Source organism: Urocampus carinirostris, chromosome 11 (genome assembly GCF_059441175.1).
Source record: "Urocampus carinirostris isolate Australia breed hairy pipefish chromosome 11, RoL_Ucar_1.0, whole genome shotgun sequence".
NCBI lineage: Eukaryota > Metazoa > Chordata > Actinopteri > Syngnathiformes > Syngnathidae > Urocampus > Urocampus carinirostris.
Genome location: NC_142359.1, coordinates 14,523,275 through 14,547,118, shown reverse-complemented (window position 1 = coordinate 14,547,118; position 23,844 = coordinate 14,523,275). Strand labels below are relative to the sequence as shown.

The 23,844-nt window shown below is 41.1% G+C and overlaps 1 protein-coding gene across 1 annotated transcript; it reads right to left on the bottom strand.

The window, feature by feature from the left end:
- Positions 1–226: 226 nt before the first annotated feature.
- tnfsf12 (TNF superfamily member 12) lies at positions 227–19,542 on the bottom strand. The gene is made up of 6 exons (XM_088347780.1): positions 19,110–19,542; positions 7,962–8,043; positions 4,520–4,576; positions 4,384–4,407; positions 4,182–4,309; positions 227–1,393 (listed from the first exon to the last, which is right to left on the bottom strand). Exons 1-6 carry the CDS (start codon positions 19,275–19,277, stop codon positions 1,118–1,120), a joined length of 735 nt encoding a protein of 244 aa, XP_088203906.1. The 5' UTR covers positions 19,278–19,542; the 3' UTR covers positions 227–1,117.
- Positions 19,543–23,844: the final 4,302 nt, after the last annotated feature.

The window sequence follows — 23,844 nt, the reverse complement described above, 5'->3', positions numbered from 1 at the left end:
TCTACCTTCACTTTGATATTATTTTCTTGGGAAAAAATAATTTAATCCTTCTAAAATAAAATCTTATTGTCTTGAAAAAAAGTCAAAATTTCATGATTGTTTGTTATTCTCAAACATACAGTATATAACAAAATAGCACCAAATCAGGTGATTTGTGATAGTAGATTTTTGGACCCAACGGAAAATAATCAGATCCCCTCATTAAATCAAGACTGCTTAAAAGTAGTAGTCTTTTAACCTTTCTTTTTTCTGTTTTATTTTTAATCCCTTGATTCCTACAGAATAAAAAAACACAACTTTATATTTAAGACAACAATTGAAAAACATACATGTAGAACTTGTTGTGGAATTGAAATTGATACCTTTGTTTTAAAAATAGTACCAATGCAGCTGCTCCATCTTTTGGCATCAAGAGAGATTTAAAAAAAAAAAAAAAAAATTGAAAGGAATTCCCAACATGCTTCATATTTTATAACGAAAAAAAAAAAAAATCTTGTCTTGTTTTGCACCAAATAGACTCCTTTCCAGCCTGCGTCATCACCCAGCGTGCGCATTCTTGACCCAAAAGAGCGGGAGTTTGAATAGAGCGAGGGAAGATATGTAAGTTGAATTGCGTTTTCGAGTCGCAATTTACAAAATTGCAAAAACCAAAATTGTTCTGCCTAAACAATGCGTCACACTTGTTTACAGACACGGAAAGGTGTCTATTCTTTTGCCTTTTACGCCGCTCAATAACCAAAGAAATCCTAGCTGGTTCTATAAAAAAAGCAACAACAACCGGGAGAGCGACTGCTCCTTTCAAAAACATTCACAAGTCCAACTTGTTATTTGGAAAACAGTTCAAAAGGGGGCAGTAATGCACCAAAGTGATGGTGTCTACCGCCGTTAAATTTAATAAAGAAGAATAGTTCAAAGGGATAAACAAAAAATTTTTTGCGGCATGTCCTTCAACTCGCAAGTTGGGTTTATGGCATATTTGGGCATCCCGACGCCCGACTGTCTTTCTGGTCGAGTCGTGAGGAGGCGAACGTCGTCCGTCCGAGCACTGTCCGGTTCTCATCCGACCCTCAGGTAAATAAAGGAGCGTTTAAGGGGGCTGGACTTGGCACAGAGGTCCTCAGTTGACCTTGAAGATGCTGAAGACGTGAGGCGAGGCAGACGGGTTGCCCACCGTGTGCAACCGGAAGGACGGGCCGGTGAGGGCGTGCAGCCGGGAACCCTTGTCCAGGCGTAGGAGCCCCGAGACCTGGCACGGCTTCAGGAAGTGCGAAGGGTGCGGGCCCGCCGACGGCGTGGTGCCGTAACCCTCCATGCACTGCAGCTTCTGCGGCCTCTGCCCACCCGTCACCACGTCGAGCTTCACGTACTGGGACTCCTGCTCGTTGAACAGAACCTGCAAAGACCAGAAAACCTTCTGAGAAGTCCACTTCCTGAGGGTGTTCACAACACGAAACAAGGTCCCTGTGGTGTCCTTCTAAAAAGCCACAGTGGAAAGCATTCTGGCATACGGCATCACCCTGAGGTATGCTTGGAGCACAGCAGCGGACAGGAAAAACATACAGAGGGCAATCAACATAGCCCAAAAGATCATCACCTGCTCTCTGCCCAGCCTAGGAGACTTTGCTGGCTTGTGATACCGTAGCAGAGCCATTAACATCATAAAAGACAATTCCCACCCCGTTTGGTAGCGCCACAAGTCCCTCAAAACTAGGACAAACAGGCTCAGAGGCAGATTCTTCCCCAGGGCCATCACCAAGTCAAGTCATTTTTATTTGTATAGCCCTCATTTACAAGAAGTCTCAAAGGGCTGAACAGACTACAGACTATTATGACACCATCCCCTGATCTAAAACCTACATGAGGGCAAGGACAAACTTAAAAACTGCAGGATAGGTCAAGTCAAGTCATGTTTATTTGTGACACGCAAGGAATCTCAAAGGACTGCACGGACACTGCAAACTACAGACTATTATAACATCATCCCCTGATCTTAAACCAACATGCAGGCAAGGAAAAACTCAAAAACCTCAGCATGAGGAAAATGAAGAAACCTTGAGAAGGGACTGAACATGAGGTAATCTCACCCTAAACAAAACTGTCAAAACATATCATGCGACTCATTATTTTTTATCTTTTTGTTGTTGCTAAATGAAACTCTGAAAAATATGTACTATTGCATGAAAACGTGAAATGATATACCTTGTGAATTACTTTTTCTTTATATTGCTGTAAATCTTACTGCACTTATTTTCATCGCCCTATTTTTATTCTGCCAACAGTTCAACGATGTTTCGGTTGAACTCTTTCCCATAATGCTCCATTACAACTGTGTACCATATGGTCCCGGGGGTAAAAATACTGTGATGATGAGATACAATTGAATGCATTTTGCTTTTCGTCTACAAACCTAGTGGTCTAGTTGTTAAGATCTCGCGCTCTCGGAATATCAGGAATATTTGCCGACTCATTGCTCAATTGCAGTGATATAAAACCTCGGTTTAATGTGCTCCCGAATTTTAAAAAATGCATTCATAGATCATAAATAATAATAGATGTGTAGATATGTTTTTCTTTCTGTGTGGCCTGGTACCAACTGACCCAGGGGCGGTACCGGCAGCCTGAGCGTTGCCGACCACTGCTTTACATCCTGGAGTTCCTGCCTTTCTTCTGAAACATTATCTAGGATGATGGATCATGACTTTCCGACTCTCTACATTCTCCACAACAGTCTTTTTGAGACAGATGTGTTCAACCTATGCCATGGGGCCTTTTATGGCCCGCCACCCATTTTCTATGGAGGACCAAGTTCCACTCCAAAACTCTCTATGCATGCTTTCAGGATTTCCAAATCCCCATGTCTGTCCCTATATTTTTTTACATACCGGTAGATTTTTTTTCATTCTGATCCATCAATTCCAATTGGGTCTCATTTGAAGTATTATTTAACATCAATGCCTGTGATTTTTATGCTGACATGGTAACTTGAAGACCATCTAAGATTCTGTATATGAGCTCAGACTTCTTTAGTCCGAACTAGTCTGTGGTCTGTGCAGCCCTTTGAGACTTCTTGTGATTAAGGGTTGTACAGATAAACACGACTTGACTCATCCTGAGGTTTTTGAGTTTTTCCTTGCCCTCATGTAGGTCTTAGATCAGGGGATGGTGTAATAATCGTCTGTAGTTTGCAGTAGTCTGTGGTCTGTGCAGCCCTTTGAGACTTCTTGTGATTCCAGGTTGTACAGATAAACACGACTTGACTCATCCTGAGGTTTTGAGTTTTTCCTTGCCCTCATGTAGGTTTTAGATCAGGGGATGGTGTAATAATCGTCTGTAGTTTGCAGTAGTCTGTGGTCTGTGCAGCCCTTTGAGACTTCTTGTGATTAAGGGTTGTACAGATAAACACGACTTGACTTATCCTGAGGTTTTTGAGTTTTTCCTTGCCCACATGTAGGTTTTAGATCATGGGATGGTGTAATAATAGTCTGTAGTTTCCAATAGTCTGTGGTCTGCGCAACCCTTTGAGACTTCTTGTGATTAAGGGTTGTACAGATAAACACGGCTTGACTTATCCTGAGGTTTTTGAGTTTTTCCTTGCCCTCGTGCAGGTTTTAGATCAGGGGATGGTGTTATAATAGTCTAAAGTTTGCAATAGTCTATGGTCTGTGCAGCCCTTTGGGACTTCTTGTGATAAAGGGTTATAGAAATAAACATGACTTCATCAAAACAGCTTCAAACTCTTCACTGCCTTATGCTGGTCTTGTATTTAAAGTGATTTGATTGATTTGGAGCTTAATTAATTCTGGGTTTTTTTGTGGGTGGCCCTCGGATGCTTCAAAGGCATTCTGGAAAGGTACTCAGTCCTTCATAGAAAATTGTGTGGCTAGTCACAAACGGTGCCATTGAACTAGAGGTAAGACCTTAGGCTCCAGCTTGGCCGGAACCCGACCCCAAAAAACCTCTCCTCCTCCTGAGTCCTCAGAAATGAAATATCAAATTTCGGGGTTTGCTTCCGGCTGAGTGTTTCAAATCAAGTTAATGTGTCAGGCTTGGGTTCTGCCGGGCTTTAATACCTGCAGGCCGGGTTGAAAAGGATGAGAAAGTCGAATTGATTCCATCGAGTCTACCAGTCTGGTGGCGGGTCCCTCACATCGGTATTTTGGCATGCCGGATCGGGTAGTTACCTGACAAAAGAGGAAGTAGACACCCGGCTTCTCCACGATGAAGGCTCCTTCCTCCTTGTTGTAGGTGACGGCTTTGCTCATGTTGAGGACGCGTTCCTCCCAGCCTTTGATTACGCCTCCTTCCCCCACTGAGACCACAGCAAAATCAGACAAGTGATGTGCCGCCAGTCCTGGTGGCTCCCGGCGTGGCCCCCTTCCTTACCTTGCTGAGAGGAGACCTTTGTGACTGCGGGGGAAGGAAAAGCAAGTCAATTAAGGCTTTATTTTTTGTGGCGGTAGGGGGTTGGATGATTTCTCCAGACGCTAACGTGAGAAGAGGCATCTGCCAGGCCACTTACTCTCGAAATGAGACGCCGCTTTCTTCCCGTTTCCGTGCTTCCCGCGCAGCGTCCCCCCTTTAGTCGGGGCAGACAGATCGTGAGTGTGACAGAGTAAAAAACACTGGTGCGGTTCCACATGCGAAAACGTCTTCTCGCGCCGTGGTTATTTGCCACCTAACACGCTTAGCAGATGCTCGAAGGATTTCCCGTCACGTGCGTTTTGCTCGATTCCCTCGAACTGTTCTTTTCATTATCGGAGCGTGGCCGGATGCTCGCGGGGGACCCCAGTGGGGTAGAAGAAAGCGTCCTGAATGCGACTTGACGTAGACGAAGCGGTGGCAAGGGATTCAGATGAAACGGTTCTTAAGTGTATTCCCAAACAGAATTTCTTTCTCCAATGAGGCATAGATCGCGTGTGTTCCTCCACACAATCATGCAAACTCGTTGTGAAATATTCCACGCGCAGGGGGACTCGAGAAATATCTTAAAGTTGACCCGTCTGGCTCGTTCTCTGTAAAGCTGTGACGTCATTGAAGGAACACAACACTTTCAAAATGGTGAATCCCGTTAACAAAACATATGAGGCCAGCTTTGAAACAGTGAGTGTAGTAAACAGTGAATGCATACTGCTCATTTCTGCTCGTATTGTGGCTTTTCATTTGAGTTGGCATCATTTTGTCCTGCTAGCTCCCTGTTAATTTCATGTCTGCCTAGGGCTTTCCTGTTTTGTTTGCTCCTGTTCAGCACTCACAGGCTGCCCACTGTGTGTTGTTTGTCCGGCTAGCCTGGCTTTAGCGCTGATTTTACTGTGTCCCTTCCTATATTTATCGCCGTAGCTGTTGCTGCTTTTGGTTGTTGGTTTCAGGTTAGCCTCGTTACTCACCCTATATTTTTGATCGGTTTGCCTGGTCTTAACGCCAATTTTGCTGCGTTTCTTGGTTTGTTCATTCCTGGCCGGCTTTGTGTTTGTCGCCATAGCTGTTTTTGCTTTTCATTCTCAGTTCCCGGTTAGCCTGGCTGCACGCTGCATGTTTTTTGGTCAGACAGTCTCGCGGTTTTCCATTAAAGCTGCCGCCAGTTTTCATTGATCGGTCCCGGTTAGCCCGCGGTTGGCAGCTCTCCGTGTGTTTTTTTTTTTTTTTTGCTAGTTAGCCTCTTTTTATGACTACATCTACCTGCAACACAACGCCTACGCATTCTTCACGAAAACTTGTAAAACTTCACTCAAAACACTCGGAACCTCTTTGAATCTAAAACAATTTTGCGACTCGCCTGCTAGGGTGCAGGTGTTCTTCCGATGACGTCACGGCTAAGAATAACAAAGACAAGAAATGCTGTCTTCAACATGCTTTATCTCGGAAAATAATTGAAATAGACTATTTTTTTTAAATCTTTTTAAGAGTTTGGGTTGGCGTTTGGAATGTATTTGAAACAGTCCTTTTCTAACTCTCACCATTTTCATGCTACAATAACAGAAAACCGCGAACACAAGCATAAAATCACATCCTTGTTTCATCGTTTCCAGCCTAAGTTAGCTTGTTTATGATGCGCGTGCAAGTATGTGCATTTCTTAGATGTGCTTGAATAAACTCTTCTTTTTTCATCTTCATGGTTTGTATACCTTTTTCATGGCTAAATTCAAGCACTTTGCAAGCACTTTCATGGCCATTTTTTCAATTTTTCCAGTACCTTCAAAGGAAGAAATCCATTGCCGTTGATTTTAACGATTAAAATAAAGCCACTATCTTGCTGCTTGCTCATATTTTTTGCTAGTTTGAGCTGCTCCTATCTATGATATACAATCTTTTTGTGTCAATGGTCTGCTATAAACTGACATGAATTCTGCCTCAACAATGCTTGCTCAGCTTGGCTACGTCACATTGGTCTTCAAACACGGAAAGGCTCAATATATTTTGGGTAATAATGGAGTTCAATAAGAAAGACAAAAAAAGAAAGTACTGTATGGGAAAAAGCAGAAAAATGAGCTAAATTTGGACTCATTTTAATGATATTGATTGCTTCGAAGCAGAGTGCATTCAACGTTTTAATTGCTGATCTTCTGCTTTTTTTTTGCTTATTTTAATTTATATTTTTAGCAAGTTTTTCAGAGGATCTGTGTTTAAATTGGTTAAAATAGAATTGTAAATATTTTTTTTTTGCATTTTAGCATTTTCTTATAGCACTGAAGAGTTGATATTTTTAATTTTTAATTTGATTGTTTTGTGTTTTCAGGGATTTTGTGTTGTTGTTTGACTTTATATCTGTTCAGTCTGTAAAAAGATAAAATTTTCTATTTGATAGTTTTTGCGGAAATCTGTGAATATTTTAAAGTATATTTCATGTGTTTTGTGGGACTCCCTGCAAGACATACTAAACTACTAATTACTAAACAATTTGGTGCATAAGGTTTTATTATTATTGATAATATATCATTATATTAATTTTTATAATTATTATTAATTATTATTATATCTGAGTACCCTTTTTGGAGCTGAAAAAGCCAGCTCTTCTCAGTGAGCCGAGCCAAAAGAGCGGGTTTTTAAATAGAGCTGTCTTTTCTGGTGTGACCAGTAGAGGGCAGTGATGCTTCACATGACAACACCATAACGACAACCCACCAGAGCAGACGTGTCGGCGTCATTTTCACGCACTTTTTACAAATATTTCTTTCACTTATTGCATGGTCTACAGTCAAAATGCCAAGAAACGTGGCAACAGTAACATAGTCGAACATTTTCAAGCACTTCCCACAAAATTCAAGCATTTTCCTGACCTAGAAAACTCAACATTAAAATTCAAGTACACCCTGCATCCTTCTTTGGTTTGGGCCAGCAATTGGACTGTACTTGAGGAGGGTGTCTTATTTCACCTTTTCATACTACACTTTCCAGCTCTCCCCCAGACCCTATTTCTCCTACCTAGTGTGTTTCACCCTGAACAGCTTGGCTAAAAGTAAAGATAATAGAAAGTCAAAAAGACTCTTTAAACCCCATTGGACATTAACAACACATACTTAGTAGAAAAAATATTTAACTTTTAAAGGACACGTGAAACAACGCACCCAATTTTGGACAAAAAGCTTGTTTTCTTTTTGTTTTCTGTAAAGAAAATGGCCACCACACACACAGCCCCAGGGGTTGAGTCCCGGACGCAATCACCAAGCCACTCTAAATACCGCAATGATAGGTCATCAAATAGCAATGCTTTCGCAACAAATCATAGCTGCGGCAGATGCGACAACCCCCCCCTAAAAATAAAGAAAGAAATCAATGCGATGGGCCGAAAGCGTGCAACAAGGTCTGCTTTTGGAGCCAACTGGATTCCTGGGCCGCGAGGCCGCTCGGGGCAGACCTGTAATTTCTGCCGCGGCCATCCAGCTGCCTACTGCTTCCTGTGTCGACTTTTAGCTGCGGCCTGAGTGGCCCGCGGCCCGAATGGAAGTGCGTGTGCGTGCTCGTACCGTCTCGCTTCACCCGTTGGCCTACGAGGAGCTCTCGTTTTTCCAGGATGAGCTGCACGATGGCCTTCCTCTGCGTGTTGACCTGCGTCGAGAGAAGAGATGAACAAGTGTGCATTATTCGTTCGGAAGCTCCGCCGCCCACTCGCTCCCTTGCGGTGTTCGGAGTAACACGTTACGAAAGGATTGCGTTTCTGGAAAGCAATTACTGTACGGTGGTTTTCAACCGGTCTGACTTCTGGAACCATCATCCCACTCTAAATACAACCCATGACCGGAATCAAGAAAAGGAAAATCGACATCTCAGATTTATCGAATGCAAGGATTGAGCAGTTTAAATCAGAGAAAAACGAGGAAAGTTTGATCACATTACCCCAATTTTGTCAGTTCAAGATGGGATTTTAAGGTTCTGTTTATATAATACAAAATCATGCATGGACTTGCTCCCTCATATCGTTCAGATTTAATTTCCCCCTATGTTCCGGTTCGGAGCCTCTGCTCTGAAAATGCTGGTCTACTAGTGATCCCAAGAGCCAAGAAGAGATCCGCAGGTTTGAGAGCTTTCTCCATCCCCGGTGTGGTGGATTGCTCTGCCCCCTGAGATCCGATCTGCAACCTCAGTGGAAATGTTTAAATCTAGGCTTAAAAACACACTTCTATTCTATAGCATATGAAAAACCTATGTCTGTGTATTGTTTATTGCAATATCCATTGCAGCCTGGTCATCCTGAAAGGGGAATTACCTCATGTGCGGTCCCTTCTCGAGGTTTCTTCATTTTCCACATGTTGAGGTTTTTGAGTTTTTCCTTGCCCTCATGTAGGTTTTAGATCAGAGGATGGTGTAATAATCGTCTGTAGTTTGCAATAATCTGTGGTCTGTGCAGCCCTTTGAGACTCCTTGTGATTAAGGGTACCACAAATAAACATGACTTGACTTCACTCGACTCATGCTGAGGTTTTTGAGTTTGTCCTTGCCCTCATGTAGGTTTTAGATCAGGGGATGGTGTAATAATCGTCTGTAGTTTGCAATAATCTGTGGTCTGTGCAGCCCTTTGAGACTCCTTGTGATTAAGGGTACCACAAATAAACATGACTTGACTTCACTCGACTCATGCTGAGGTTTTTGAGTTTGTCCTTGCCCTCATGTAGGTTTTAGATCAGGGGATGGTGTAGTAATAGTCTGTAGTTTGCAATAGTCTGTGGTCTGTGCAGCCCTTTGAGACTCCTTGTGAGTAAGGGCGTCACAAATAAACATGACTTGGCTTGACTTGCTGGTTGGTTGGATCCATTAACCACCAGTGTCGCAGGGGCACCATTTTCTGTGGTGTGTCTTGGGTAAGTACAGTACAGTCGCGTCCAACCCTTACCAGACCAACATATGTTTCCACCCAGTCTCGAACCTGGGACCTTTTGTGTGTAAGGTGAATGTGCTACAGTGCCATGAATAAGTATTTGCCTTCTTCCTGATTTCTGTTTTTTGCATATTTATCACTCACAAATGTTTCAAATCCACCCGTCCGTCCATCCATTATCTGCACCGCTTATCCTCAGTAGGGTCGCGTGGGTGCTGGAGCCCGTCCCAGCTATCTTCGGGCAGTGGGCAGGGGACACCCTGAACTGGTTGTCAGCCAGTCGCAGGGCATGTTTCAAATGAGACCAATTTTAATGTCACACAGAGACGACCGAAGGAAATACAGAATGCAATTTTAAACCATTAACCATTTTAAACCATTTATTAAGGCAGTAAACAAAAAAACTATCTGGACCTATGTAAATATTTAATTGCCCCTGAACCTAATAGCGAGTTGGGCCAATCAAACCTTTACGATACCTGGTAATGAGATTTTCACAACAATGTGAAAGACATTTGGCTCACTCTTCTTTGCAAAATGGTTTCCAATCTGCCACATTGGAGTGTTTTCTAGCATGAACTTCCCGTTTAAGGTCATACCACAGCATCTCAATTGGATTGATATATATAATCCGGATGTTGACTTGTCATTCCAGAACCTTCTTTTTTTCTTCTTTTTTTGGAGCCATTCAGACGTCATGCTGCATGATCCACAAACTGATAGTCGGACGTTCTCCTTCAGGATCTTCTGGTAAATTCCAGAATTCATTATTCCGTCAACCACAGCAAGTTGTCCTGGACCTGAGGCAGCAAAGCAGACCCAAACCATCTCACTGCCACCGCCATGCTTCACTGGTGGCATCGTGTTATTTTTATCAAATGATATGCCGTTTTTACACCGTATGTAAAGGGCTGCACACCTTCAAAAGTTTAAATTTCGACTCATCGGTCCAGTTTTTCCAAAATTCTTGATAAATATCATGATATTTTTGGCAAATGTGAGACAACTCTTTGTGTTCTTTTGTGACAGCAGTGGTTTTTGCCTGGGAACTCTCCCATGGATGGCATTTTTTGCCAGTGTCTTTCTCACAGTGGACTCATAAACACTGATCTTAACTAAGGCCAGTGAGACCTGCAGCTCCTTAGATGGTTTTCAAAGTTCTCGTGTAACCTTGTGGATGAGCTGTCCTCGCACTCTTGGAGTAATCTTTGTTGGTCGACCACTCCTGGAAAGGTTTGCCTCTGTTCCCAATTTACTTAATTTGTGTATAATGGCACTGACAGTGGTTCGCTGGAGTCCTACAGTCTTGCGAATGGCTTCGTGACCTTTTACTGGATTTCAATCACATTTTTTCTAACTTCTACTGGAATTTATTTGGATCCTGGTATGTCAATTGTGTTCTTTAGATTTTGTAGCCTACTGTACTTTTTCTAACAAACTAAATTTAGGTGATTTATGGATTCAAAATGGGTGGTTGTAATCAATTTTGGGTGTAAAAAAACTCAGCTTACCCAAAAACAGTTACTTAGTGATTTTACAAGGGGGGAGCAATTTCTTTATCACACTGGGCCTGATAGGCCTAAAACTTTTGGTGCCTAATAAATTGAATTAACATTTTTAAAATTGGGGCAACACGGCAGATGAGTGGTTAGTGTGCAGCCCCAAAGTGCAGAGGAAATAGGTCTAGGGTTCAATTCCAGATGTCGGCCTCCCCTTGTGGAGTTTGCATGTTCTCCCTGTGCCTGCATAGATTTCTTCCGGGCACTCCGGTTTCCTCCCACATTCCAAAATTGATTGGCATGTCCAAATTGTATGAATGGGCGTGTGAATGGTTGTCTTTCTCTGTGTGCCCTGCAACTGAAGATAGCTGGGATGGGCTCCAGCGCCCCGCGACCCTACTGGGGATAAGTGGTACTGATGGATTTTAGAACTGTATTCTGTATTTCCTTTGGTTTTCTATGTATGATATTAAAATTGGTTGGACGATTTAAAACATTTGTGAGTGATAAATATAAAAAAAACCTACAGGTTTGAGGAAGGCGGCAAATACTTTTTCACGGCACTGTAGTTAATTCAGAGAAGCGATAACTCAAAGTGACCAAACCACATTATTTTTCTTCTCGTTTTTTTTCCTACCCGCCTTTCCCAAGATTTCAATTATTCTGCGTACCGTTTTCTTGGGGCCGAGTCCCTCAAATCCAGTCTGCAATGCAAGTGCAGCGTCTACATCAATGGTTTGGCGCAGAAGTGCGCATTTCGGCATGTGCAGCGAACGAAAGTGAAACGGAACAAGATGGCACCGAAAGAGAATCAAATCCTATAGATTACATGCTGCAAATAGTGAAATATTTGGCCAAAAAGCAGAAAGTTTTTTAAGCTTGTAAGCTATTAGCAAGAAGCGGAAATGACGTCTGAGGGAGGTGGAAGGAGGAAGCCGCGCGTCATTAACCCAACACCGGGGAGGAACACTTCTTTGGATTTAGTGATTCTGAGTTAAACTGATAAGTTTGGTAAGCATTTTCTTTATCTCGGTGCAGAATTACTTTTTATATAAAGTAAATAGTAACAGAAACTCCTTTTCTTTACATTAACTCGCCCAACATGAACAAGTGTGCATCACTCGCTGGAATACTCGGCCTCCCACTCACTCCCCCGTACGTTTTTAGTGCTTGGACCGGTTTGTTGCGTCTTTCTGGGAAAGAAAGGAGATTTGCAAAGCCAGCAAAGTTGGAAACGCTTGGCGGGGGGCCCCACTGGAGGAGAAGTCTGTTTATGTGTGCAGGCTTGAAAGGAAAGCTACTGTCGCTTTCCTTTTAAGCACTTCAAGTGAACCCAGCGAGGTGGGCTGCAGCCCATAAAGGCCCCCCAGGGTTATACCTTATACCAGGAATGGGCTAATTACGGTCCAGGGGCAAAATACGGCCTATGAGGCTTATTAAACCGGCCCCCCAAACTAGAATATACAAATATAATGATAATCTATATCAGGGGTGTTGAACTCATTTTAGCTCAGGGACCAAATGGAAGAAAAAAACCTTCTCATGGGGCCAAACTTGTATATGCATGGCTTAAAAAGTGCGCCTTAGCTGGAGGGATGGGGGTCTTTTTGGAGGCTCACCTGTAAATTATATATCAGGGATGAAATATTTGATAATGAAACAATTATTGAGGTTTTTATTCCCTTAATATTTTTTCTCCTTTACGATGATTTAATCTCATGTATTGTTTATTAACTGGATTTGTAAAAAAACATTAGATAAATTCAATAAAGCGCAAAACAGCAATTGAATTAATTTCCACTACAGTTTATTTAACTTGGGAAAATTCATGCAGACTGAAAAGTGACATAAATAGCATACAAACACTAAATGATTGAGCTAATGATTTAAAAGTGCTTCTGCTTTTTATTTTATTTATGAAAATGTGTACCTGAATATGGGAACTTTGTTTTTAGTTGTCATATCTATTATTAAAAGGAGATAAAGCTACTTTAAACATCTGCAAAAACACCCAGGCGCCATTTTTTATTTTATTTTGTATATCATATTGCTTTAAACAGCACATCTTTTAGTATTCAAAGTGGATTTCCTTGATGTTCTCGGGTTGATTAATGGTAGCCAGCAAATACAGCGGTGCCTGGCTTCGGCAACATCTAGTGGATATATATAAAACTGTGAGTCATTGTTTGACGCGATGCAGCTCTTGTTTTCTCTTTCACTTCCCTCAGCATCGTCTCGCCGGACACATAAAATGATGCGGCGGGACACATTTGGCCTGCGGGCCACGAGTTTGACGCATGTGATCTATATGATGGTAAGAACAGTTCTGCATATATTACATGTGTGTCCCTAGATTTTTCTGTACTTTCTGTTTTATGTATCAAATTCTGTACGTTTCAATCCGTTTTCAGATTTTGTGCTTAAAAAAGGGACATAATTGTCACGGTTGCCATGGCGCTCAATTGGCCCCGCCCGTGTGGCGCCAGCTGCGGCTCATTGACAGATTGGCTTTCCGTCTATTTAAGCTCAGTACTCTCACCCTTCCTTTGTCAGTCCGTCAACGAACCTCTGCCCTGCAAGACGTGGGTTTTGACTCGGTCCTGTTTCCTGTTGGTATTTCCTGTCCGGTATTGTTCCGGTTTATTTTTGTCCTGTTTAATATCGGTTTCCAGTTTCGTTCCTGTCTATTTTTGTCCTGTTTATTATTCTCTCCAGTTTTCGTTCCCCTCTAATTTGTCCTGTTTAATTTTGATATTCTGTTTCATTATCAATCCTGTCTGTCCCGTCCTGTTCGGTATCGACCCCATTTGTCCGATATCTACTCGGGCAATTGGTATTGATCTCGTCAGCCTCTGACTTCCTATCATTTCACGCCGAACTGCTGCCTAACGTGCATAACTCCCCATTTCCCGTAAAATAAAAGGCTTGTGTGAGAAACGTCACGCGTTTGGGTCCTGATCCTCTTCCGGTTCATGACAATAATACAAGATTCTGCTTTAATTCTGTTAAAAAAATTAAATGGATTAAAAAAAACTTTAATGTATATTTGTTCATGAATGCATTTGAGAAAAATGAGGTAGCCTTATTTTATGATATCAAATTCAGGATTATACGCAGAAACAAAAAATGTAATCAATATTTTTTTATCCTCTTGGCCTCTTTGACAAATTTTCTAACCCAATGTGGCTTGTGACTCAAAACGTTTGCCCAACCTTGCATAAGACGCTCCTACAAACCTCAGATCGACACGTATCACACAATATGAAAGGTTTTCTTCTAGAGGGACAATGTAAATGTAAATGGTCAGCATTTATATAACGTTTTTCAAGTCAATGAAGACCTCCCAAAGCGCTTTACAATGTGCTTCACACTTACCCATTCACACACACACTCACACACCAATAGCAGCCATTTAGCCATGCCAGGCGCCGACCTTCTTATTGGGGGTATCAGGGATTCAGTGTCTTGCCCAAGGACACTTTGACATATAACTCGGAGGAGCCGGGAATCGAACCTACGACCTCTTGATCCCAAGATGAGCGCTTTCCCTCTAATTTCCATTGAGTGTCAAAAACACAAATACAAAAAAAAACCCGGCAATGACAGAGTTACATCGGAAATGGCGACACAACTGGCATATTAAAGAGACTGTTTACATTTGACGCTTAAGTGCACATTCTTAGCACGCAAAGTAAAAAACAGGAAATAAAAGGGAAAATGTTGCTGGCGTAAAAACAAAACTCGAATTCTTTTGAAACTTGGAAAACATGTTAGGGAGAGCAAAAAACAGCTTCATTGCCTCCATTAAAATCTGAAAACTTGCAACCGGAAAGCCAGGGCCCCTAGGAAAGGTCTTTTGGGGTAAGCTTGTTTGGATTTGTAAGAAACGCTTGAATCATTTATGCTGCAAAAAAACAGGTGATACCGAAGCAGCAGGACTACATTATACCTGAAAGAACTCAAGGAAAGTGTACAACGGATTCAAAAAATACTAACAGTATTGCACAGCCAATCCAATATGGATATAGAATCCTTGAAAAAGCATCTTCAAGGGACAATGTGTATTATTTGACCGCTAGATGTCGCTAAAAAGCACAAAGAAAAATAAAAACAACAGAAATTCAAAGTGACCAAACCACATTATTTTCCTTCTCGTTTTTTTCCCGCCAGCCTTTCCCAAGATTTTCATTTTTTGTGTACTTGTAACAGCAAGATGGAAGACAATTATGTCAGCCATCATTTGGGGAGGCTCTTTTTATGTAAAAATGAATACAAATTGCTCAAACCTTGAGAATTTAAAAACAAATGTTTAAATGATAGATTGCTTCTAATTGAAATCAGATTTGTGATTTTATTTTTTAAATAAAATACGTTTTTTAACCACTTGAGGGTGCTAAATGATACACACTGTCCCTTTAAGGAAAGGTTGTGACAAACGCATTGATATGTATTTTGGTACAACGAAACAAAGAAGAGGTGGTAAAATCCCTAGTTTTGTATATTAGAGAGGGAAAAAACACGTCAAGACGGCCTAGTTCTATTATAAACACGGGTCCTATCAAACTTTGAGAAGGCATATAAAGGAAGTAGTTTTTTTTCTATTAGTCCCAGATACTTTAAAAAAAAATCTGAAAAGACCATGCCTGTGCTTCGGTCCTGCGGTAAATTCTTCAGAAAAAGTATTTTAAGGAAAGTTCACATTTTTCACAGCCGCACAGGTGCTTCAAAGTATAGGTGAGTGTAGGGCTGCAACAACGAATCGATAACATCGATCACAATCAATTATGCAAAGCAAAGTTCATCATTGATTCGTTGTGTGGTGTCATTTATGCCCCACTGAGCAATACAAAAACAAAAGTCCATTGAATTTTCACTTGATTTGGGAACTAAATTGTAGTAGCACTTTAAACATAACACCCTTTTTTGCACTATATAAAAAAAGTATCTTACATATTGCATGTGTATAGCATAGATTTGTGTATATTACTGTTTATTGTTAGGCTATTCAACATACAGACCCTGCCCTACTTACGTACGAGATGGGTTCCGGACGATTGTTTGTAACATGAATTTATTCGTAAGTTACTCCAGTGCTATATTTTGTATGTTTAAGGTTTGTATGAGTATTTTTAAGGCTTGTATAAGTACCTGTATTGTTGTGTACTAAAAATAAGCATTTAATTAAAAAATATGCTCTACACAGATAAGAAAAGTTGAATTTAACTTACTTTTGAAAGATGGGCTTCAAAAGTTAGGCGACTTCCTCCTTCGTGGTAGAAAGTGGCCAAAAAAAAGCGTTTCGACCATTTTCTCAACCGCATCAATCTTTCTTATTCCACTTTTATTTCAAAAGAAACGTCTCGCATCTTCTTTACACTTTACACCAACCATATTGAATGGATGCAGGAGATATTGAACAATAAAAACGTCATAGCTCTTAGGGATACAGTATAGAATGTTTACACACGACCTAGGAAAAGGAAGCCGGATTTCTTCTTCGGGGTGGATGCTGAATGACTTCTCACAGCGCCACACGCCAGCAGTGGTGGAAAGAAGCACTACAGTACTGCCCTGTACTCGGAAAAAGGCGCACACAATACAAAATCTAACTTACAGCAATGTCCGGATATTTTTCGACATCCTGAAAAAAATGTTCATATCTACCGATTTTTATAAATCAAATGTTCGTAAGTAGGGGAGCATCTGTATATAGAATATTCAGTGTGAATATTTTTTGTCCTTCTATTCAATCTGTCCATAACTTCAATGTTTGCAGGGTTGGGTTGGGTTACTTTAACTTGATTACTTTCAATTGCTTTTAGATTATTCCAATACCAAATATGCTAATAAAAGACAAAAGAAACTAAATATGAATAAAATGAATACATTTTGTGCAGGCTTGGGGAGTAACGGAATACATGGAACGGCAAAAATGATGTTGGCAAGCTGTTTGGATTTATTTTCGTTTTCTTTATGTCGCATTTTATGTTAGTTTTGCCGGAGATCAAAGAGATCAAAGCCAGGAGAGAAAGCTTACCACGTGTTGTGAGTCATAATTTTATTCATATTTAGTTTCTTTTGTCTTTTATGAGCATATTTGGTATTGGAGTAATCCAAAAGTAATTGAAAGTAATCAAGTTAAAGTAACCCTACCCAACCCTGAATGTTTGAATAGAGGGGAAAATTAAGATTTTTTTTTTTAAATACGAACAAAACAAAAAACAAATGAATCGATTATTAAAAAGTCGTTGGTCACAACCCTAGTTAAGTTAAAAATAGTAATAAAACAGAGGCTCCAAAACGCTGGCAATCCCACTGCCTGCACGATTACTTTCTAGGAACAACACATTAAGGAACCTTTGTAGGGCATCAAGAGCAGGAAAACTTCTGGAAAAGCATCTAAGGAAAGTTGGCAGTCGTTGCCGATCGTAGATTATTTCTTAAAACGAAAAACTCGCTGTGCAAGGGGATAGCTGCTGTACTGAATTTGAAACATTTTTTTGGAAAGGTATAATAAATCTGTTTCCATGTGTAGCTTGAATACTAATTTAGATTTGGAGAAGAAAAAACTGAATCATTTGAGGCTTTTCCTGTAAACAATTGTTTTGGATTGGGCCAAAGACAATAAATAGGTGGGTTCCAGAGTGGGAAATATGTATTCGGACAAGCCACCGCACACATCCCCCCACGATGATTCCCGTAACCGCATGCACGGGTTAAGTTGCATAATCGTTTTTTTTTGGGGGGAAGCAAAATAAAAATGTTGAAAAAAATGATAAGTTGCTGGCGGTATGTTTGAGTTATAGCATACCTGCAAACACTACAGACTACCGCTTTCCCCCCTTAAAAACTTCTACCATTTCTTTAATAAAAAAATACTGTTTCTTTAAATTTAAATAACTAAAAATATTAAGTATTTTAGTCTATGGCTGCTTGATTTTATAGCATTCGATTTCTGTTTTGGTAAAAGTTGGTGACTTCCGCTTTTAAACAAGCAAATAGTATTATTACTATTGTTTTTGTGTGTTGTGTGAGTGTGTGTGGAACCCTTAACCACTAGGGTCTTAGGAGCACCACATTATGTGGTGTGTCTTAGGCAGGTACAGCCTGGTGGCACCCATCCCTCTCCAGGCCAACATATGTTTCCACCCGGTCTCAAATCAGAGACATTTCTATTATTATTGTGTTTGGTGCATTAAAATAGTGCATGATATAATCTACGAAATGTGCCCGTCGCATCATTTTATGTGGCCTGCGAGACAATGCTGAGAGAAGCACAAGAGAAAAATGAGCAGCATTGAGTCACACGACGACTTGCAGTTTTAAATATGTCCACTGGTTGTCGCCCAAACCTGGCGGCACTCGGAAAGCACCGGCTTTTGCTGTATTTGCTGACTACCGTTAATCAACCGGAGAACATTGAGGAAGCCCACCCGGATGAAATTTGAGCTGTCCGAAATTTGAGAAATATTTATCAACTGATGCCATGATCTGGCTTAATTTCAGCTTGCGCAGCGTGTGCAAGATTAGCGTTTAGACTGTATTTGTAACAGTCCTTTTCTTACTTTCACCGTTTTCACGCTACACCGGCTGAATACAAGCATGAGCATGAAATCACGCCAAAAATCTCACTCCCCACCCATTTCTTACGTCCTAATCTGTTGCGATATCTGATAAAAGTAAAATAAAAGCTGATATGCGTGGTGGAAAATAATTATAAAGGCTTTTTGAACTTTATTGGGCATTGTTAACATATACTTAGTAGAGAAAATGTTCTTCTTTCCACTTTTCTAAGTACACCTCAAACGTCACACTTATAAAGAAACTTTATCGATAGTGAAGTTTCCATATTCATCTAAACATTTTTGTAAAAAATCTAAAAAAAAAACAGAAAGATTTAATTAAATAGATGATTTACATTTTTGTTTTAATTCCTTTTTGTTACTTTCCAGTCTGCGCGAGTTGCCCCAAGTTAAATAAACTGCAATGTAAATTAATCAAATCATTATTTTGTTTCTTTTGTTAAATTGATAAAAGTCCAAGAGATTAAATCTTAGTGAGGGGAAAAAAATAGTGTGGGAAAAAAACTCAATAATCGTTCTATAATGAAATTGTACATCTCAGAATCATAATTCAACTGTGAGCCTCCAAAAAGACCCCCAGCCCTCCAGCTAAGGCACTTTTTATGCCATTATTCTTTTCGTGAGAATGCTTTTTTTCTAGCTTGTGGCCCCTCAGCCAAAAACCACTTTGACTAATGCCAAACGTCAAAAGATTGTGATGTAAGTTCTGGTCCCGACCTGTTCGAGGCGCTCCTGGAGGATGTGGAAAGACTGCGACAGGTCCCGGGTCTGGCGCCAAGTCCACGCCGTGAAGAGCGCGCTGCAGGCGGCCACGGAGACCGCCAGCAGGGCCAGCCAAGCCCAGAGCGCCCGGAGCTTGCGCCGCCGCGGGCCGATCCGATGCATGCTTGACTTCAGTCGCCTCCTCCAGCAGCGCCGCCGCCGCCGGCGATCATCCCAGGATGGGGCGCCTCACTTGGAATCATCCGACAGCGCATCCTGTTGCATCCTCCCCCCAGCGTCTCGGTTCCCCCTATGGGCTTATCGCGGTGGGGGCCTCGGTGGGGGTCCGGTCCCCCTTCTGAAGTCTGAAGACTGTGCACCGTTTGGGGTTGCTCTGGAGTTTGATGTGACGCCTCCGAGCCTCGTCCTCCCACTCTGCGCGTCTGCGATGCACGTTTTCGTTTTTTCTTTTCAAATCGAATCGACTGGACTTTTAGGTCGAGTTTGGCAGTTCTCAAAGTGGCCACACGGGAGCGCTAAAAGGTAAGGTAAGAATCTTGTTTCTCTTGCCTCATGACAAACATTCAGCGATATAGTTTGATCAATCAATGCGCATAGCCCTTATTTAAATTCAAATTCCATGCGCTTTCTAGTACGGTGCGCCCTATTTATGAAAAATATATCACAACAGACTATTTTTGGGGTGGGCGCCTTTGAATCGCATACCTGTCAACCTCCACGGCTCCATGCCCTTACAAAATGTTGTATATTCCCTTACAAAATACAAAAAAAAAACCTTTTTTTTTCAAACGTGTTTATTTATGTAGATTAACATGTTATATTGTACATGTGTTTCGTTATATCATATATATTGTTAATGAACATTTTGTTGTGAGATCTTGAGTTGCTCGACATGAATGAGGTTTATTATAAAAAAGTTCACAAATTAAGTCGCTTGGACGTTCACTGTAGAAGGAAAACAAATACATGCAAATATGATTAAGTAGAATAATACATTTTCTTATTCAAATTATGAATTCATTTTCTGCATTAAATTATTGTCGGTAATATACTGATTAAAGAGATAACCACAAACCTGTCTTTTTTCATTTTCTCATTTTATACTTCCTTTTTTTCTTAACTTCTTTATACAACAATAATGATTTGTAACATAATGCATCAAAGCAAATGAGCCGTTTGAGAGCTGGCTCTCTTTAATGAGTAGAGCTGAAAAAGCCGGTTCTCTACATAACTACCACATGAAATCCGAGGCGGCAGTTGCATGCGCACAGTAGCATCAAACCGCTCGCTTCGTTTGCAACGGAAAAAAAAATGATACCGAGATAGAGGCTACCGTGGCAAACTCGTTTGACTTGATTGATTTGCCGTTTCATCATAGTCAGTGTATACCGGATGTTACCCATAATTGACAAATTTGCGTTTTTCCGTAAAGATTTTCTCGTACGTCGTACGTGTCTTAAAATGCAGAACAGTGATATATTTTAACTGATCAATCAATGCACGCAGCCCTTAATAAAATTCTAATTCCATGCGCTTTATAGTCCAGTGCGCCTTATATATGAAGAATATATCACAACAGACTATTTTTGGGGTGGGCGCCTTTGAATCCAATGTGCTTTACAGTGGGGAAAATACGTTACGTTTTAAACTTTGATTTCAATTGCAACAGTTGGATGCAAGGGAAATCGAACCCGGATCACAGCAAAAAGAGCGCCGGATCCCATCCACTAGACCTGTTTAGATACAAACAACACGTGGAAAAGGCATTGGGCTTTAGGTCATCAATTATAATAAGAGCAAGTGTTGCATTAGAAAATTACAATGAATCTATTTATTTCATGGAACATAATGCGAATTGTACGATGTGATACTCAAAGGTTTTTCCCTCAGTTATCTAGGATCTAGTATTTCTATTATTATTATTGTCACATGTTGGTGCAGTCAATGCGGAGGTGCGGCTCATCTCTGAAGAGTGGGATGACGCTTTACACTGAAAAACAACGGCGACCAGATGATGAAGGTGCTGTATCTGAGTCAGATCAGGAGGCGTAACCGGCTACTGGTAAATCTGGAAACCAGTACCATCTGTTTCATGTGAGCGAGCAAACCTCTACAAAAAAATAACAGCCTGGAGAGGGATGGGTACCGCCAGGCTGTACTTGCCCAAGACACACCACAGGAAGTGGTGCCCCTACGACCCAGGTGGTTCCACGATCCGTAAACTGTGAGTTCTGATTGTGTTCTCTAATGTTTGTTAAGCTTGTAAACCATTGGCGAGAAGCGGAAATGACATATGACATGAGGGAGGTGAAAGGAGGAACAGCGCGTCTTATAACCAAATACCGAGGAGGAAAATGTCTTTGGATCCAGTGATTTTTAGTTAAACTGTAGTAAGCTTTGTTCTTCATCTAAATAATTGAGTAAAAGTAATTGCATGCTGTGTAGATCTTCAAAGCAGGGAAAAAATTGTTATGAGAAATGAATTGATTTAAATATATTTATCTATTTTTATGCAACTCTAGCTCTGATTGTAGCAATTCTATGCACCCTATAGTCCAGTGTGCCTTATATATGAAAATTATTTCGCAAAATACTATTTTTTGTGTGCCTTTTATTGCGAAAAATACAGTGAAAACAATTGGCCAAAATCCAAAAGTGAATTGGGATTCTATGCAACAAAAATTTGCATGGACCAAATGTTTTCCTGTCAACCTCAGCCAATTGCTCCCAATTATTGTTTGCAATACCGATTATTAAGTGATGATAAACTTGAAGCACCTATTTATTCACGGCAAGACGGACTCATTTGCGCATACCAGTTTGTTTTTATTTATCAAAAAGGCAACATGAACTATTCTTTCAGCATATTTCTTGGTTGTTTCCCCATTTTTGGTGAATTTAGTGTTCCTTATTATACGTAGCAGATTAGAGTTTAGCAAAAGTAATTTTTTGTTTTTTTTAAGTCATACGTACAAAATATATACACAGCTCTATTTGGAGGGCGCACAAGCCCCCTCCAATTCAAACAAGCACCCACAAAAATATAGCAGTTTTAAAACTATTTTTTCCTAAATAAAGGACAGGAAAAGCTTAATTATGATGACTCAAAAACAAAAACAAAACAAAAAAATGTGTACAACGCACATCAGAAATATTCCTCAGCCTCGAAATGTTTCAGTCCGTTAGATTCCTAGCACCTCTTTGGCTCGGGCAGTGTCACTTGCGGCATGGTGGAGGAGTCTGTGGAGGCTCTGGTGTATTTTGGTAAATGTATATTATACAACGGTTATTTTGAACAACTATTTTACCTATTAATGTCAGGATCCTGTCAGTTGCCCGCTGATTGACTTCACCTGCTCTCAATCCTTCAACCCCAGCTGCCACTCAGTTCCTAATTATCCCTCTCCCTATTTAAGCCCCTTCTTTCCGGTCACTCTTTGTCAGTCCGTCAGCAAACCTCAGCACATGCAAGGCAAGCACTTTTGACTCTGGCTCCCGTATTGATTCTCACCTGTTCCTGCTTCCTGCAACCTGCCTGCCCACCTCATCTGCCTGCCTGATTCCTCCCCCTGATTCCTCCTATCGATCACCTGCCCCTGGCTTCCCAATCTTCTCCGGTTCCCTGAATTGCTTCCGATCTCCAACCACGCTTCGTTCTCCTATCCCGGCTATCCCACTTGCTCCGATCCACGATCACGCTCTACTCTGCGGCCCCGGCTGTCTGCCTCACCACCGGCCGCGAGGGCTTCCTGTTCTACCTGCCCAGCGAGCACCAGATCGCTGTTTTTTCCTCTCTCCCTGATCCTCTGATCCCTTAATAAAGTGTTGCGTGAAACGTTACGCATTTGGGTCCACTGTTCTGGTCATGACACTTAATATCATGACTTTGTGTTCATCAACAGATATAGGTCATCATTTTCGAAGCATTGAATTGTAATCATGGCGTTTCTGCTAACCACAAATGGGAAGTGACACTCCTGAACAGTGTTGCATCATCCCTCAAACACTTTAAGTTAAATCATTGTTTTTAACCTCTCAGCTTTTAACTTTGAAATCGCCCCTGGTACACACAAGTTGATATGGTCAAAAACGTGATAAAAAAATACAGAAAAACATATTATTATTATTGTTATTATTACTAGACAGGTACCAGAAAAATATATGATATGGATCTTGTCTCATCTCATCTCTCATCTCATTAGCTGCACCGCTTATCCTCAGTAGGGTCGCGGGGGTGCTGGAGCCCATCCCAGCAATCATCGAGCAGTGGGCAGGGGACACCCTGAACTGGTTGCCAGCCAATCGCAGGGCACACAGGGACGGACAACTCGCTCACTCATTCACACCTAGAGACACTTTGGACCGGCCAATCCACCTGAAATGCATGTCTTTGGATATGGATCTTGTGTTCCCCCCAAATTTAGATTTTTTTCCTTTGGGGATTTGATCAATTAAGTGCTAAAATACTTCATATGGAACAGGGTGCCCCCTAAGGACAGGTGAGGTGCCCATGGACGTGTTCTGAAAATAGCTCAGTGCTGGGTCATTGTGATTTTCTAGTAAAATGCCTTTTATTAGTTGACGGAGTCTATCTAACTCTACTTTAAATAATTAACATCGTAATATCATGTCAGGCGGGACGGAAGAAAAACTGAGATCACTTGCACTCGTTTCTTGGTCTTTATTGGAAGGAAGGAATGACAAGGCGTGATTCTTCGATCCGTTGTTT

Coding starts and splice junctions, on each gene's coding strand:
- tnfsf12 (XM_088347780.1), bottom strand. CDS start 19,277: ATGCATCGGATCGGCCCGCGGCGGCGCAAGCTCCGGGCGCTCTGGGCT. Junction 8,044..19,109: donor TCCAGGAGCGCCTCGAACAG/GTCGGGACCAGA, acceptor CTCTCGACGCAG/GTCAACACGCAGAGGAAGGC. Junction 4,577..7,961: donor CCAACGGGTGAAGCGAGACG/GTACGAGCACGC, acceptor CCCCGACTAAAG/GGGGGACGCTGCGCGGGAAG.